This window comes from Hoplias malabaricus, chromosome 3 (genome assembly GCF_029633855.1).
Source record: "Hoplias malabaricus isolate fHopMal1 chromosome 3, fHopMal1.hap1, whole genome shotgun sequence".
NCBI lineage: Eukaryota > Metazoa > Chordata > Actinopteri > Characiformes > Erythrinidae > Hoplias > Hoplias malabaricus.
The window spans coordinates 6,245,382-6,263,410 of record NC_089802.1 but is presented as its reverse complement, the minus strand read 5'-3'; the positions used below and the strand labels follow the sequence as shown (position 1 = coordinate 6,263,410).

The window sequence follows — 18,029 nt, the reverse complement described above, 5'->3', positions numbered from 1 at the left end:
TGCACAGCAACCCTGGTTACCCTATGATTGATGTTTCTGTGACTGATCTTTGTCTCCAATGTGTCCATATTTTCTATTGTAGGAGTTTATTTTGGGAAGTTGGACTAGGGAGTTTAGGCTGGAGACCAAGCAACCTTATTTGCATGACTTGAAAGGCGATCACTTCTAAGAATCAGCTTATTATAGCTTCTTTTATAGTGTCAACATGCATCCCCTTGCAATGCTGCTGAAATCAGAGGCTCTGTAGCCAGTTAGAGAACTAACACAGGAAAGCAGCAAGCTTAGTGTTTTCTTCTGGCTCCATTCAGTGGCCACAGAGCTAATATTAGCAACAAACTGTGTGACGCTAGCTTCATTAGACCCAGGGAACATAGGCAGCTGGGGGACGCTGATATGAGATGTGACAGAGTCACTGACTGGATATATCAATCTACACTCTGTGACCTTTAAAACAGGTGTGTGAGTGGGTGTGGGGGTAACTGTGGTGGTCCATCCTCTTTGTGCCTTGAAAGTGGCACAGCTTTTCAAAGGGACCTTTGTACTTTTAAATAATATGCAATAAAGTGTTTTCTATTCATGAAGGTCTAGATCTATTTAGACGAAAACTGAATGTTAAAGCACTGCTATTGTAATCAGTATTTAATTTATGTGTGTGATGACTTTATGTTATAATTGTGTCAGTCCCACCAGAGCTATAATGAGAACATATTCCATGTCTTCAGTAAAATATTGTCCACTGTTAAATGACTATTCAGATTATTATTCAGTCTGCACTCTGCAGTCTGGCAGCAACTGGGGCAGCTGCTGACAGGTGGCACTAAAGCTATGTGTGTGTGTGTTGTGGGGGAATGCAGGTTTATGTGCACCTCAGATCAGGATGTGCATGAGCAGGCATTTAGAGGGTACCGCATTAGCCTAATTTGTGTAGGAAAGTGACAGAACCGGGCAAAATGAAAGAGAGCAGCTCTTCTCTTTTAGATGGGGACAACTTGAGCATTTGCTTTTGGTTAGGAGAGAAGTTATGAGGTTTTACTGTTATGAGCTAGGAGCAAATTTATTCTGTATCTTTATATTTATTATTTTTTGCCCGAACATTAAGAGGCCTGAATGTGGGATATCAGAAAACAGAATTGGGGCAAAGTTGCAGTGTGCTGGAAGCCTGGGCATTGGGGAGTTCTCATCAGATATCTCTCATGACAGACGGACACATGACCCAATGCCGAAGATTGACACATGATAATCGGCCACACTTAATGTGGAAACTAATACACATATATAAAAACTCTTCAAAGAAAGTCCAAAAATAACCCTACTGTGCCAGAAACAAGAACACAAGCTGTGTTTGATGTGAAGCACTTAAAAGTACCTTTTGTGGAACATTTGCAAAATGTGAGCGAATATGTATGTCAGGTCTGTGTGAGTGAGCTACATATACCAGTTGTGTGAGGTGCAGAGCCATGATGTAAATAATACTGAATAAGTATGGGAAATATACCCGTGGCATGAAGTGTCCCTGTTCCAGGCCTGTTCTTTATCATGTCCATGTTGTTTGCTATGTTTTTGTCATGTTTGGGGTTGTTAACCATGCACTGAACTTCCTGTCTTTGTTCCTTAGCAACACTCCACACTTGTAAGTCATGTGTCAGAACTCACAGGTGCTTCCTATTGTGCTTCAATATAAAAACACTATGCATTTCATCATGTGTTCAATAATGATAGCTGTGAATTGAACTGTGAATGATAGCTTAGAATTAGTTTGTGTGCTTTTAGGTCCTTCATGCCTTTATTTGCTACACATGGGAAAACATGGGAATTTCTTTTTTAATTCATCCGAGAACTTACATTTACGTTTCGGTATAGCTGCTCGAGATGAGGGTGGGTACATGAGCTTTGCCTGTCGTAAACAAGGACTACTGACGTGTAGACTGATCAATTAAATGTTTACAGAGAAGGTTATGAACCAATAACAGTAGCTCTACAGTCAGACCGTCCAATCAGAAGATTTTAGGCTACTTCACCACGCCCCCTTCTCACTCAAGCGAACCAATCGGAGTAGGGGAGTAGTTTGTGAATGAAACGCTTCTCGAAGTTCTATGAAAAATTCGGCCCGGACATTTTTTTAAGTCTAATAAAGAGGACATGTCTGGGTAAAAGAGGATGTCTGGTCACCCTAGTTTACAGCACCACACTCAGTTCAGTGAGGTCTAAGCCATTCTTTCAAAGAGGTGGACTGCATGTCTAGGGACAATGGAAATGGGGAATTTAACACTTGGATTCAATTATTAGATGGTCTTTCCCAATTCTTTTATATTTACATATAGTGTATGTACTTTCCTGCTCCTAAAACTCTATTGAATCCTCTCTTGGGAAATATATTGCAGTATCATTTACACATTTTGCTAACATAAGTGTGATTCAGAGTTCCGCTGTATGAGTCACTAAGGTTTAATTCATAGTGACGTAAATCCACGTGCAGCATGTGTGGAGAGGCAGCAGATTTGAAGGATTAATGTCTTGGTTATCTGTGGTAAATAAGCCTCTTGCTTCTGATGTTCACTTTACTCTGCCTCATTACAGCTTGAAATGACTTACACTCATGCACAGCATTTCATGTACAGCATTTTAAGGTTGGGTAATTTCTCTCTTTCTTGATCTGGGGATAGTTGTGCTGATAGCTCAAATTGCTTTCTGTCTGTCAGAGACTCAGTCTCCGCAGGAACTGATGAAAGAAAATGTACTTAAAAGTGCATCCTCTTCTTCTATTTTTAGTCAAGTTACTTTCTATGCTTTCCATTGGTAGTGGTATTCAATGACCCACAGCCACTTTGCTGTTTTTAATTTGATGAATTATTTTGATGTTGTGCCATTTATAGTATGCACAGTATATTTTCATAATCATTGACGTTGTTTTGTCTCTCTCTCTCTCTCTCTCTCTCTCTCTCTCTCTCTCTCTCTCTCTCCTTCCTTAGAACATTCTTTGAAGGGCACAGACCTGAACTAAAAATAAATATGTGCACTCAGACAAATCTGCACATGACAAGTAGTAAGAAAAAGAAAACTGTCTACCTCTTTCTGCCCCTGGCAGTGGAGTGAAAAAGATAGAGTCAGTAAAAAAAAAAATCTGTCAGGAAATATAATGACCTCCTCTGGGGCATGATGGGAATCGTAGTCCTAGAGCAACGCTGGATAATTGAGATGGACCTGTCAAAGCTTTAACTCAACTAGCACAACGAACACCTCAAATCTCCACTCAGCACCATGGAGAACTGCTCCACCTCCACGTCTCCACCTAAAGCCTCTGTCAGTTTCCAGCTGCAGTCTGCACAGCACCCTGAAACCCCCTCACACACTTCTGCACCACCAGAAGAGCTGGGCCATCATCTGTGTGCTGCTTTGAGTCACAGCATGGTCAATAAGCATGTGAAACACTTTCATTCCTGTTCTCCCTCAGCTTCAGTTCCAGCGTCCAGCTCAGGGACGCCCTGCAGAGGCTGCCGTCACTCCTGCGCTTCCTCCCGGACACCTGACCTAGGCCACACATCTGTGGTCACCTTTAGCTACATTGAGAAGGTGAATGTTAAAAAAGTGGAGAGCCCAAATAACATGCTAAGAGAGGAGGACAGTCAGTCTCGTAGAAGGTCTAGTGAATCTGCCTGGTCTCCAAGCACCTGCAGCAATAAAGGTCCATTTCACCAGCAGGCTGGTTCACCAGCATTAAACCGGGCCACCGTTGATTCTGTGGGCCGAGCTGCCACCCAGCGGGCCCTAGAAGACTTTGGGTCTCCAAAGCTGAGGTCCAAATTTGCAGACTGGAACCCTGGGGCCCAACACAACCAGCAATCACGATGTCAGTCATGGTCAGGGACAAATAATAACGCAGACAGGCCAGAGATTTCATACGGCCTGCCCAGGAGTCCCATCTCAAATCGCCTTTCATCCCACATGGGACATTCCAATTTCCCCTTAGACCAAAATTCGAGCCTCATGCTTCAAAAAGGGTCGAATCAGCACCAGCAAACCCAGCACGGCCCGTCCAGTCCCCGCCAAAAGAACGGCAGTCCTCTCTCAGGTCAAAAGGGCAGTTTGGTCATCACAAACACACACACAGAAGGTCTGAACCAGCTCAGTGGCAGCAATACATCCTCGGCCCTGAACAGTCCAGAAGTGGCACGCAGGCTGGCGGAGGAAGCCACTAAAGTGTCTGTAATTTTCGATGAAGTCAGGAAGTCCCCTTCGCACAATGCATTTGGGGGACAGCCTCTACATTACCCCTCCCAGCATCAAAGCCCTGTTATGAAAATGAACATCCCTGTGCATGGACCCCATTCTGAAATCCCCATAACAAATGGGGCTTCTCCTTTGGAGTCTACAGCCAATCAGAGCGCAGACTCTCCCAATCACTTCCACAGTCCAATCCCATTAGGAAGTGCCCCTGACTCCCCAGCTATCCCATCCAGAATGATGTGTCCATGGTTGTCTAAAGAGGATGGGAGCTCTCCTTTGCGGGACCCTCGCTTAAATAGGGGTGACATCACAAGCACAGAAAGTCCAACACTGCACCGCAGGAGACCACCACAGTACACTCACTGGGCCCCCAGTGAGTCCTGGGACATGTACCAAGACAAGTGCAGTGAGTCCAGAGTCGACCACTCTCCGTCTGACAGTGTGGAGATCTCCAGGAGGCTCCTTATTGGTCAGCAGATTGAGGAGGCTCCTGTCAGTTGGACCTCTATGCAGACGTGGCGGGAGCAGGAGGAGGAGAAAGAAATGGAGGTGTATAGATTGTTACAGAAGCAAGAGAGCGAGAGACGAGCAGGAGAACAGGAAGGACAGATGGTGAGAGGAGTGGAGGGCTATATTGTACAGAGTGTAGTGAGCAAGGAGAAGAAACCGGAGGAAAAAGTCCTTTTAACCCAGCAACAGAGGCAGGTAGAGTGGAGGCAGAGACAGGCTCTGCTGCTCGGCCCTGTGGTTCTGGAAGGAGAACATGAAGAAAGAGGTGAAGGAGAGCAGAATGGAGTTCCCGGGTCGTCTCCCAGCTCTAGTGGGGTCACAGGTAGTCTGGGTGACAGAGAGTGTCTGTCGCCGGAGTCCAGCAGCAACAGCAATCAAACCGAACACGCCAGCTCAGGGATACAGGTGAGACAGAGTTGGGTGGGTTTTAGAAGAGGTGAGACATATGATTGCTATAGTACAACTGTTTAAAATATACTTTATAAAGTATTTATTTTTTGTGATTTATTTATGAATATATTATTATATTTGGAGTAGAGATGCAACAGATTTTCAGTCAAATCTTACATTCTGTCAGTGACTTTATGCAGCATTTACCCTAATGAATATGTACTGCTCATTTGTGTGTTAATACCTGTACTGATATGCCATGTATATGTGAGTGGGAGAGAGGGCCAAAAAGCACAAGATGTGTGGGAGATGGAGGAAGGTGGTGATATAGTGGAATGTGTTAAAAAGGCTGTGAGGAATAGAGATTAGGCTCAGAAAACAGAAGCATGTGTAAACATGTCTGTGACTGTGTTTTTTAGTCTGAAGGTGGTCCTTTGGCAATAGGACCATCTCTACACAGTCAGAAGATTGCTAAAGCTAAGTGGGAGTTCCTGTTCGGCACCGCCACAGAAACCACCGCCAATGAACGAGAAAAGAGTGAGTTTTGTGTGTCTCCCGTTTTTGAGTTTAGGGTTGTGCTTTATACTGGTAATACTCTATGTTTCAGTATTTCAAAATGTAAAGGGTATCTCCAAATGAGGGGGATATTTCAACATTATAACATTCTGATGTGTCCAATGTTGGTACTATATCCGACTAAGTTAACCACATGGCAAAAAGAGGTCCTTTATATGTATTTATGAGAGCCAACGGTAGGGGGCGCTGTGGGAGCACAGTAAATAGTGATATCACGCCAACCGCAGTTGTGAGTTCAGGTTAAAAGAAAGCTGAAAACTGGCCAAACACTCTGAAGACCTTTCACTAAATATTGTGCTGACAGATATGGAGATTTGTCACTCTAAATATGTGTCATTAGTGAGCCCAAGTTTGCACTTCTAAACGGTGCAGAATTTACAAACTTCTTTCTCCAGCACCAGTCTCTAAGCTTAGACATGGGTTTTTATCGTCATATTCTTAAGAATTAAGTCCTTATGTATTTGGCTAAGCTTTATCACATTAGTCTAATATTTAATTAATTAATTCATTGTCTGTAAATGCTTGTCCTGTTCAGGGTCGCGGTGGGTCCAGAGCCTACCCAGAATCACTGGGCGCAAGGTGGGATCACACCCTAGAGGGGGCGCCAGTCCTTCACAGTGCAACACACACACACATTCACATCTATGGACACTTTTGAGTCGACAATCCACCTTCCAACGTGTGTTTTTGGACTATGGGAGGAAACCGGAGCACCCGGAGGAAACCCACGTGGACATGGGGAGAACACACCAAACTCCTCACAGACAGTCACTCGGAGGAAACCCATGCAGACACAGAGAGAACACACCACACTCCTCACAGACAGTCACCCGGAGGAAACCCACGCAGACACAGAGAGAACACACCACACTCCTCACAGACAGTCACCTGGAGGAAACCCACGCAGACACAGAGAGAACACACCACACTCCTCACAGACAGTCACCCGGAGGAAACCCACGCAGACACAGAGAGAACACACCACACTCCTCACAGACAGTCACCCGGAGGAAACCCACGCAGAGACAGAGAACTCACCACACTCCTCACAGACAGTCACTTGGAGGAAACCCACTGTAGTGTAGTAAGGTACACCACAAATACATATACATATAATTTTATAATTTGTTTTATAGCCTTGACTTTATTCAAACTCCTTCAACCTCTGATATTTGACTTAATGAAATTAATTAAGATTTATAATTGGTTTAAGCAATTAGAACATTAATAATTAGTTTGAGAATGAATAATAATCATGCTAAATGAGTTCTTCCGGATTTTCAGAAATTCTAATGAACAAACTGCACACACTGTGATTTCAAATAATGAGAGTTTTATTAATAAAGAGAAGTATTTAATTAACATAGCACAACCTTGTAATCTCACTGTGTCCGGCAGGGGGAACTGATTCAAGCTTAAAGGTGAGCTAGGCTTTTCTAATTTGGGACTGAAGTTACTAGCTAAGGTTTAATTAATACAAAATTTATCAAGAACTTAATTCGGTTTCAGCTCTGGAAATGCATAAGTTTAGCTTACTTTTCGTCGGTTTTCATCACTCGTTTGGATGCAGAGGCTCTTTGAAGTCCTGGGAATGGAGGCGTCTCACTTAGTCTCGCGGTTCTTACCGCCGAAGTATCCAGGCTGGTTTAGCGTGGAGGTCTTTCTTCGTTGATTGAGTTGTCTCGGGCGTACCCGGAGTGTGATGACGCAGGCGGCAGGATCCTCTCTTCGGCCTTCGGTCCGGAGTGGGAGAGTCCAAAATATGGACGTTTTGGACGAGCGGTTCGCTAGTTATGGCAGCTCCAGAACTGAAACCGCTTCAATAAACTCACTTATTCTAAGACTTCTGATGTATCGGCAGTGTTTCCTTACTCTGGCCACGAATAAGTTCACCTGCTTCGATCAGTTGTGAGATTAAACTTAGATTGGGTTATAAGACATAAACACGATTAAAAGAAAAGAAGATATTCAAATTACTCGACGTATTAGTAAAACTTCATACTCTTAGCTAATTTCGAGACGTCTCTCGTAAGCTTTTCTGAAGTCTCTGAGAGGGTTCCTTTGTTTCGTTGTCGGCGTGGAAGAGACAGCGTTTTTTTGTTGTTCAAGGTTTCTCGTCGGCGTCCTCTCTTTCCACTTCCTTTCGTGGTCCGTTACTTCTGTAGAGTCCTCGCGACTCTTCAAAACTTCGAACTGGATGTGAGCAGTCGAGCTGCTATTTTCAAGGCTGGCGCGGTCACGCCCTAATGGGAGGCGTCCTCTTTCTGATTGGACGCGAGTTCAGTCTCACGTGACTCTCGCTAGGGGGAGAGAGTCGAAGGGAGTTTGAATCATTGATTCTCACATAAAGAATGTGAATTTCTCATATCAAAATTCTTATACCCGCTATCAACATATAACAATGAGTACATTGTACTATTAACATCAGACAGTTACATAAGGTTTCATCTTTACGTCCCATTTATGATGCTATGCTGGGAAAGTATATTAGTTCGTTTAATCCTATTCAGAAGTAGGATTTCTCTTCATGATAGAAAACAGTCCACAATATACACATTTCATTAGGAGGTAGACATTCATCTGAGGGTACAGAAAGTGACATCAATACATAGGTTTAATACACAAATAATCAGAGTTTGATTATTTTCCGCTATTGTTTTCCAGCGATTCCGAGCGAGGCGTAGTTTCGCCAGTGTCCATATGGTGTCGCTGCTGATCCGCGCTTCGGCTGGTGATTCACGGGAGTTCACTCGAGGTCACTTTGGTTTGAACATCTGTTGATCCCCGTGAAAGATAAGGGACATTGAGGCGCCACTTTGTCATAGGCGGCCGTAAAAGCTCTCTTCTTTGTTTGAGGTTCCTGTCTCTTTAAAAGCATCATAAAAGTTAGTTATCTCGACAGTTCCTGTTAGTTAAAAGAGAGACGGGGTTGTTGGGGCCATGTGTTGAGAGTGTCCTTTGATGTTTTCAGCTCATGTGTGTGCGTGTGTGTGGGGCTTTGACCCCCGCGGGCACAGACAGTCCTCTGGAATGTGATTTGGTCGCGGAGGAAAGGTTCTATTCGGACTGGAGAAGTTTTAATTCAAAACTCTTCATTTCTTTATTTCAATCTGTCCAAATCTGGTCTGTACTCCACTACACCACGCAGACACAGAGAGAACATACCACACTCCTCACAGACAGTCACCCGGAGGAAACCCACGCAGACACAGAGAGAACATACCACACTCCTCACAGACAGTCACCCGGAGGAAACCCACACAGACACAGGGAGAACACACCACACTTCTCAGAGACAGTCACCCGGAGGAAACCCACGTGGACACGGGTCTGTGAGGATGACTGTCTGTGAGGAGTGTGGTGTGTTCTCCCTGTGTCTGTGTGGGTGTGTTTCTGCCTTGTGCCCAGTTATTCCGGGTAGGCTTTGGACCCACCGCAACCCAGAACAGGATAAGCGCTTACAGACAAGGAATGAATTTAAGCGAAATTAAACAACATAAACATAAGGTCAGTCCTGTCCAAACAACGCCAGTCCTGTCACACAGGAAAATATGATATAAAAATTAACTATTTGAGAAACAAAAAATTAATCTCTTTAATTGTGTAGATGATGTTGGGGGTGTGTATCTATCATTACCTGTTTATAAAAATCTCATTGTAAATGTTTATTTTCTTCTTTCTATTTTTTTAACAATAGTGTGAGTGCTTGACGCTTACCCTGTGATTATCACCTAATACACTTGACCAAATTGTTGCATATATTTCTTATAGGAATTACAAAATCAATTTAGAAATAATCAGGGACATTAAATCAGTGAGAAGATGCTATTTGTGTCAAAAAAGTAATTATTAAACCATTATAACATACTCAAATTTGTAAATAACAGAACCTGAGAGAAATGCTGCAAAAAGATTTTTATTTTATTTTATTCAAGCATTAATACAAGCTGAGATATGATTGTGGTAAAATGTATTATTATCATTTTAAGACCATTAAAAAGTAATGAACTCTTAGTAAACACAGTTGCTAACAATATTCAGACATTGCAGTTGGAATATAAAAATATTCAAATATTCTAAATAAAATGAACAAATATCTCAATATACTTTACATTGTTTTACTCTGTAGAGTGATTGTAGCAGTCACTCTCATGGAATTCGATCAAAATGGAAAAGCTGTGGACTATAAGAACACAAAAATGACCACTGCAATCATTATTTGCTGTTAGTGTTTCCACAAATATATCACAATGTTGAAAATGTTGGTTAAAATTGAAATAACTGTTGGTCGCGCAGTCAGTTTTCACTTGATGTCATTGCCTTCACCACCTCTTTGTTACCTTTGTTAATCTTCTATTTGCCATAGATTCCTCTACAGCTCCCCCAAGTGGTCATTCCACTCCAACCCCACCCACTTTCCTGCGGCTGGAGGAGCATGCTCTCCGAGCCAATCACGATGTGCAGCATGTAGAGGTGGAACTTGTAACTCCACCCCCTATGGCTCCAGGCACCTCCCCTAAGACAGGTATAATTCGCCGGACCCTGAAATACTCTGAAACGGATCTGGATGCTGTTCCGTTGAGGTGTTACCGGGAGACAGACATTGACGAGGTGCTGCTGGCTGACAAGGATGACTCTGACTCAGCGTTCGGCAGCAACCGCAGCGTGATGGGAACATCTGGAACCGGCAGCAGTCCACTGGCCGGAACGCCATATGAGAGGACAGATGGAGAAGAGGAGGAGGAGGAGGAAGACGAGGAGGAGGAGGAGGAGGAGGAGGAAGGAGAGCAGGAAGAGGATGAAAATGTAGCCAGCTGGGCCAGTGTTCGGACACAGGGCGACTTGAGGAGGCAGCTGACCTGTCAGGAGCACGAAGAGGAGGAGATCCTTAGCATGCTGCTCAAAAGGTGTCTTTGAATACACATAATTAAACTTTCTGAATTTTTAAAAAAGTCTATAACACAGCCCACTTTCCTTGTTATCCAATGGTCCAGTGAAGTTACAGCTATTTTCTAAGATACGTGAGTATTTATGTGATGTTGACAGCAGCCAGTGGACTGCTGCTGGTTCCAGATGTTCCCATCACACTGCGGTTGCTGCCGAATAAATTAATGAATGTGATCATTCTTCTCTAAACACAGCAAAACTTGCTGATGTTGAAATATCTTATGGGATAAATAAATCTGACTGAATTTGATTTTTACACTCATTATTTTGATCTTTCCTCCTTCCTCCTGCTGTAGGCCCTTTGAGAGCTTCTACAAGTTCCATCCGGCTCTAAAGAGTCCTGTTCTGGTGCGAGGGCCTCACCGCCTTTCAGGGGACAACATGGACACGTTCAGCCACCATTTTGAGAGCATCATGGAGTCGAATCGAGCCAAAGGCACATCCTACAACAGCCTAGACAGCCTGGACCTGCTGACCTCCAGCACCCAGACGGTGCTCACGTTCGACCTTCCGACCCTAACCCCCCAAGTGAAGGGTCAGATGTACCAAAGTGCACGGCAGATTGTGGAGCTGAGCTTTGCTCCTCTGGCCCATGTTGAGATGCCCAGTGTGTCCGAGACAGCACTGACTTTCACAGGGGATTCAGACGCCACACGAGCACCATCAAGTGAACGGCTGAGCAGTGGCTCTGATGAACGCAATGCGGGACACAGCTGGACCAGCAACCCTGTATATATACTCCCCAGGTAATATGGTTTGCATACTCATACATGGCATGAGAATTAGGAGAGAGGAGCTGTGTGTTGTGCCTGTGTGAAATATAATTTTAATTCAAAATTCAATTCAAATGTTCTGCTCTTTTGTCATTTTATGATCACTGTTTTGTAGTATTAAAAATTACTGTCATTTTATTCAACAAAAAAGTAACCTGAAATTTAATTCATTAGAATATAAGTGAGGAGAATTTATTGGTCATTGCGTTCGTTACGAGCCCCACCAAAGAAATAATGCTGAAAGCATGTGCGGCTATTTGTTCCGTTCTAATATTGTATCCAAAAATATGTGAGTTTTTGTTTAGTTGGTTTAAAGATGGTGATTTAGATGTTAGTGATTGTGAATGTAGCATTCATTCATTATCTGTAAGCGCTTATCCAGTTCAGGGTCGCGGTGGGTCCAGAGCCTACCTGGAATCATTGGGCGCAAGGCAGGAATACACCCTGGAGGGGGCGCCAGTCCTTCACAGGGCAACACACACACACACTCACACACACATTCACCGACATTCACACTCACACACACATTCACACACAACGTGTGTTTTTGGACTGTGGAAGGAAACCGGAGCACCCGGAGGAAACCCACGCAGACACAGATAGAACACACCACACTCCTCACAGACAGTCACCCGGAGGAAACCCACGCGAACACGGAGAGAACACACCAACTCCTCACAGACAGTCACCCGGAGCGGGACTCACAACCTCCAGGTCCCTGGAGCTGTGTGACTGAGACACTACCTGCTGCACCACCGTGCCGCCCCTGAATGTAGCATGATAACATTTAATTTAGTTATTTGTTATTTTATAAACTAACAACTGTCATTTCTAATACTACAGCAATTACCATAAAATGAGAATGTGAGAATGTTTGAATTTTGAAAATCATATTTGTATATTTGGGCGGCACGGTGGTGCAGCAGGTAGTGTCGCAGTCACACAGCTCCAGGGACCTGGAGGTTGTGGGTTCGATTCCCGCTCCGGGTGACTGTTTGTCAGGAGTTGGTGTGTTCTCCCTGTGTCCGCGTGGGTTTCCTCCGGGTGCTCCGGTTTCCTCCCACAGTCCAAAAACACACGTTGGTAGGTGAATTGGCGACTCAAAAGTGTCCGTAGGTGTGAGTGTGTGTGTGTTGCCCTGTGAAGGGCTGGCGCCCCCCCCCCCCAATGGGTGTATTCCTGCCTTGCGCCCAATGATTCCAGGTAGGCTCTGGACCCACCGTGACCATGAATTGGAAAAGTGCTTACAGATAATGAATTAATTAATTAATATTTGTATATTTAATACATAGTGTATTATATGATATTACATTTTTATGTATCAGTTTTGTAAAACCAAGCCTTTATTTAAGGTGGTAGTAGCAACATTTGATTATTCACAACATTTCCAGCCCTGCTGGGTCAGGTCAAGTGCTAGCTAAATGATGCTAACGCTCTCGTTAAAGGTTATGATACACAAGCTGCAGCTTAAATCATAAGAATTTGCCTTTGAGAGAGAGTTAACAAAGAAGCAGCGTGCTGTTCCTCTTTAGACAGGTGTGTTTGTGTGTGTGTGTGTGTGTGTGCGAGTGCATGCAGTTAAGCAGGTGTGTGTGAATGTGAGTAGAAGGTCACTGCGCTTTGATGATGCAGAGACAAAATATCTGCACTACATTTTATACACCCACTAGAGCTCTTTATGCAAGACAGTTATCAGTTTACAGTTTATTAATAATGTGTATTAACATGCTGCAATCATACACAGCTGTATGATATAATACTGATATTTACACACTAATTGTTTCTTGTACAGTGGGTGTTATAGACCGAGGACCATTGCCATTTTAACAATTCTGTATCAGACTTCCTGCTGAATTTCTGGGACTGTTATTGTCTGGGGTCTAACCCCTTAACAAACCTGAGACTCCTACGTGTTATATTTAGAGGAACCACAAGGTGGCCACAGAGGACCATTTGTCTTGTTTCTTGTGATTTATTGAATCAAAGTGAATGTATGAAAACTGGTGTCTAGTCATTAATAGGGTTAGGGCTGCTGCAAATTCAGGGTAAAACATGATTTCTCGGGTACCTTTACATTTTTTTGATTTGTTAGTCGCTTGTTTGATGTTAACGAATATTTAAAATCTTTTACAGGTCTTTCTAAAGTAATAAACTTAAGCCTAATTTACACTTTAGATGCAGGTTTATTAAAATATAGATATAGATCGAGATATAGATTTATTTTTAACTCTAAAAATGATTTGTTTGTGCTCACTATTTGATAACGAATATACTTAGTGAAAGGACTATTTTTTTAGGGAGAGATGGAAAGACAGGGAGAGTGAGAGTGAGAGACTGCCCTCTGCTTTGCGTGAGGGGAACAGTAGCCCATTGTATGAGTGGCTGGGACAGACGTTAAAGTGCATTACAGCAGAAGAACACAACACAGTCCACACTACTACTGTCAAATTCTCTTTCTTTTTCACATCATTCTATTTTTTTATCTCTTGATGCTATTTGTTCTTTTTTCCTTTCTTTCTCTGTTTTTTGGTCCATTTTCACCCCTCAAAATGATCTCCCCCTTCCTGAAATCATAGATAAAGCAAATCCCAGAAGCCATTGACAGGTGGCAGGGAGTCCAGACCATATTTAATTCAAGGCCTGCCTTCAGCTTTGAGACAAATGGACCCACCAATTCAGGTCAACCAAAAAGAATTTTTTCATCAGAGCAGTAAGTCCTGTCCACATTTCTTTATCTGTCACTGCCCCTATGCATCTCTGCCCAGCCCCCTATCACTCTCTCCCTTTCTGTCATGGGCTATGCACTCAGACAGTGTACTTTTGCTTCCTGCTGCATTTTTAAATGGGAGCAAACTATTTACAGACATATGCAAAAGTTTGAAAACTCCTGATTATTTATTTATATATTTCTATTATAGAAAGTTAACACGTTCACCACATGCAATAAACTATATATATATGGCGTACTCAGTATAGTCAGCTTATAATAAACACCAACAGATAAATATTCAGTTCATTTGTCCTCAACATTAAGAGTCAATGGTGCATTGCTTACATTTTTTTTGTATCAACTGATCTTCAAGACACATTAGTTTTTTATTTGATAAAAAATGAAATAAATTATAAATTAGTATAATATAGTATTTTTCACACCTCCAGGTGACTGTCTGTGAGGAGTGTGGTGTGTTCTCTCTGTGTCTGTGTGGGTTTTCTCCGGGTGACTGTCTGTGAGGAGTGTGTTGTGCTCTCCCTGTGTCTGCGTGGGTTTCCTCAGGGTGACTGTCTGTGAGGAGTGTGGTGTGTTCTCCCCGTGTCTGCGTGGGTTTCCTTCGGGTGCTCCGGTTTCCTCCCACAGTCCAAAAACATACTTTGGTAGGTGGATTGGCGACTCAAAAGTGTCCGTAGGTGTGAGTGTGTGAGTGAATGTGTGTGTGTGTCACCCTGTGAAGGACTGGTGCCCCCTCCAGGGTGTATTCCCGCCTTGCGCCCAATGATTCCAGGTAGGCTCTGGACCCACCGCGACCCTGAACTGGATAAGCGCTTACAGATAATGAATGAATAAATGAATATATTTATATATATTTTCAAATAAAACATCTAATTGTCTAATTTAAAAGTAAGATTAAATGAAAGACAGTTATTAAAAAAAACAGATTAATCAGTTATGAAATTAATTGTTACTTGAACTCTTAAATTATTTAATTACATAGAGTATATTTTATTATATTATTATTATTATATTATAATATATATAATTATATTAAATAATATAATTGGACTGAGTGAAGTACAGTGTATGAGAATCTGAATTAAAAGCATTGTATTTGAAGGTTTTGAATGTATTTTTAAAGGGGCACTACTAGGTCTTTAGTTCCAACTCAGCCAACCTTAAATTAATGAAGCACATGTTGTACTGTATATCATGAGTGATGTTAAAATGAGAGGACCAAAGATAATAGTATTAGTATTTGAGATGTCCAGGACATAATATAGGACGATAAACACACAGTAATTATTTGATATCTAATCATATAAATGAATAATTTACAAACAGTTTAAAGGGAGTTGGTCTTCCACAGAGTCAACCACAGAGAGATACAGAGGGATTAAGGCCACAGTTTCCGCTGCTCCATTCATGCCAACAAATGTGTAGAAGGTCATTGAAAAGTTTACAAAAAGGGAGGGGAGTGGAGGGGAGGGAGAACAGCTCAGTGGAAAGAACAGCCAAGTTCCAGAACAAACAATGAGTAATGAGAGATCATTGGTTGAGCTGCTGGTGAGGGACATGTGCGTGTGTTCACTTTGGAGTAAAGATCAGTGGAAGGGAACTGTGGAGAGAATGTAACAAGAAACTAGGACCAGGTGAAGATCAGCACAGAACAGATGGTTTATGGACTGCTGGGATGTCTGTGAGGCAGGGTCGGCGGGTCAAAGGGTCTAGAGGTGGAGGGGTCAGGAGAGCCACCAATGTCACTCACGTCAGTCGTGTCACTCGGGAGGTCCAGAGGACTAAATCCCATTCAGTTTTTTGTTGGCACTCTGGTGGGTCAGAGGATAAGTACATCCCAGCACACCCACATCGTTCAGGCGGCAGGTAAGAGCTGTGTCACTGAAGAACGGTGAAAACGGTATTTTTATAATAGAACTTTATCACTAATATTTGACATTTTAAAAAGTGTTATTATCATCAAACATATGTGAATAAAAACATATAGGACCTTTTTCCTTGTATATATTGTGAATCCTTTTAGAGAGAGTCAGGTTCAATCATAAATCCATGAATCCATGTGTTGCATGGGAAAGAAGAAACTGATTCTAGATCTGCACTTTATACCTGACAAGCATGGTCTCTGGATGACAAAGTACTGACAAAACAGTTTCCCCTTTCCCATGTAATGACATTGAAAACTGTAATCTGATCCTTTGACCGTCTCTTTTACGTCAGAAGTGAAAAACCACGACAGCTTTATGTGGCTCTTACAACGTCTTCAACTGTGTTGACTTTGCTTTTTCTTGTTTATAGAACAACAAATGTTTTCCGGAACCTGTAAACACTGCCTTTGGAAACTCTATCTCCTTCCTGTTCTGGCTGCTCTTTTTGAGTCAGGCCTTTGTGCTACTGTTTGTTTTCTGTGTGGATTTAAGGTGTGAGTCACTGATATAATGGCTAAATTTAACCAGTGCTGCTGCTCACTAATGCCCTGAAGTGAGTTTCCCAAAAGCACTGGAGTGTTCAGATCAGGTTTGAAGTGATGCTCCACCATCTTAGAACAATCCAATCCTATAGTCTTTTAGGAAAATCACAGTAGGCTGTGGTTGTTAATGCCTGTGGTCGCTGCTTGCGTTGGATTACACACTACAGTAGTTTGTAATCATCTGCCCATTAATGTTGCTTCTAAAATCAAGGCTAACCATTGGTAGTTTGCTCTTCCTTGTGTTCAATTTTCTGGAATGGCTTTGTACAACATAGGCATGAGGATTTGATTGCATTCCGCTCAAAGAACATTAGTGTTGGACACTGATGTTGGATGCTTAGTTCTAGATAATATCTGTACTCCAGAAGAACAGATCTGCACTGCCCCATAGTCACTCAAACATTGCTTGATGTTATTAGGCATTATCTTTTGAAACTCTGTTTATCTCGACTGCTAAGACCAGTCAGGCAGGCATTGCTGATAAAAAGTGGAAATGGCTGATATATGGTTTACAGTTGGAAGGCCTCAAATGTCAAATAGTGTCATGGCAAGTACTGGTTGCCATAGTGACTGTTCTGGTCAGTTTAACCACCAGCAAGCTGATAAGGCTTCAAGATCATCTGTTGTGAGCAAGTCCAGCAAAAAACTGCTAAAAGGTTTTTAAAGAATGTAGTCCTTGCCCTAAAATCTGCAAGTCACCAGAGCATTCATCCTGACAATGAAATTGTGTTTGTGTTTGTTTGTTTTTGTGTTTTTTTTTCTGGATTCTATACGCTAAGGTAGCAGCAGATCTCTTATCATTGGAAATAAACATATTTGATCATTATCTAATGTTTTATGAAATGTATTTTATTATTGATCTTGACTGTGTTCAGGGAGAAATGTCCAAGGCTGGCCGGGGCTGTGGATTTTGATCAGGAATTAAGTGAGCGCCTGGGATTGGGAAGCAGCGACACACTGACCAACAGTAACCGTGCCGACCTGGAGGCTGCAAAACGATTGGCCAAGCGTCTGTTCAACCTCGACGGATTCAGGAAGTGTGATGTTGCTCGCCACTTAAGCAAGAAGTGAGTGTCAAAGACCTACAGTCAGTCTCCTGTTTAACCCCAGGCCTTTTACAAGTTAAATTTAAAAGTTACGAATATTAATATTTAAAAAAAAAACATAACCATAACCATAAATCCACATATATTATTTTTTCACTTCAGTATCCATGTGGGAACAGTGCAGTTATAGCTGACATATATCGTATTTAACATTAGCTGTTTTATATAAAATCTTTTGCGGAAATGGGCTGCAGCCAGCGTCGTAAATTAATTATTGTTTGGTGCAGACCTAGAAATAAAAGAATATTTATTTAGCTCACAAAAATGACTGTTTATTGCATATAGTGTTCCTTTGTTTACCCCCATTT

The 18,029-nt window shown here is 42.4% G+C and overlaps 1 protein-coding gene across 1 annotated transcript in view; it reads left to right on the top strand.

Moving 5' to 3' along the window:
* The first annotated feature begins 3,412 nt into the window (after window positions 1–3,412).
* The window catches only part of LOC136691780 (PH and SEC7 domain-containing protein 1), a 54,835-nt gene continuing 40,218 nt past the window's right edge, over window positions 3,413–18,029 (top strand). Inside the window, exons 1-5 of the mRNA XM_066664560.1 lie at window positions 3,413–5,139; window positions 5,544–5,661; window positions 10,067–10,607; window positions 10,944–11,393; window positions 17,491–17,682. Of these exons, the coding sequence (XP_066520657.1) occupies window positions 3,604–5,139; window positions 5,544–5,661; window positions 10,067–10,607; window positions 10,944–11,393; window positions 17,491–17,682 (2,837 nt within the window). The 5' untranslated portion in view covers window positions 3,413–3,603. The remainder of the gene's footprint in view (window positions 5,140–5,543; window positions 5,662–10,066; window positions 10,608–10,943; window positions 11,394–17,490; window positions 17,683–18,029) is intronic.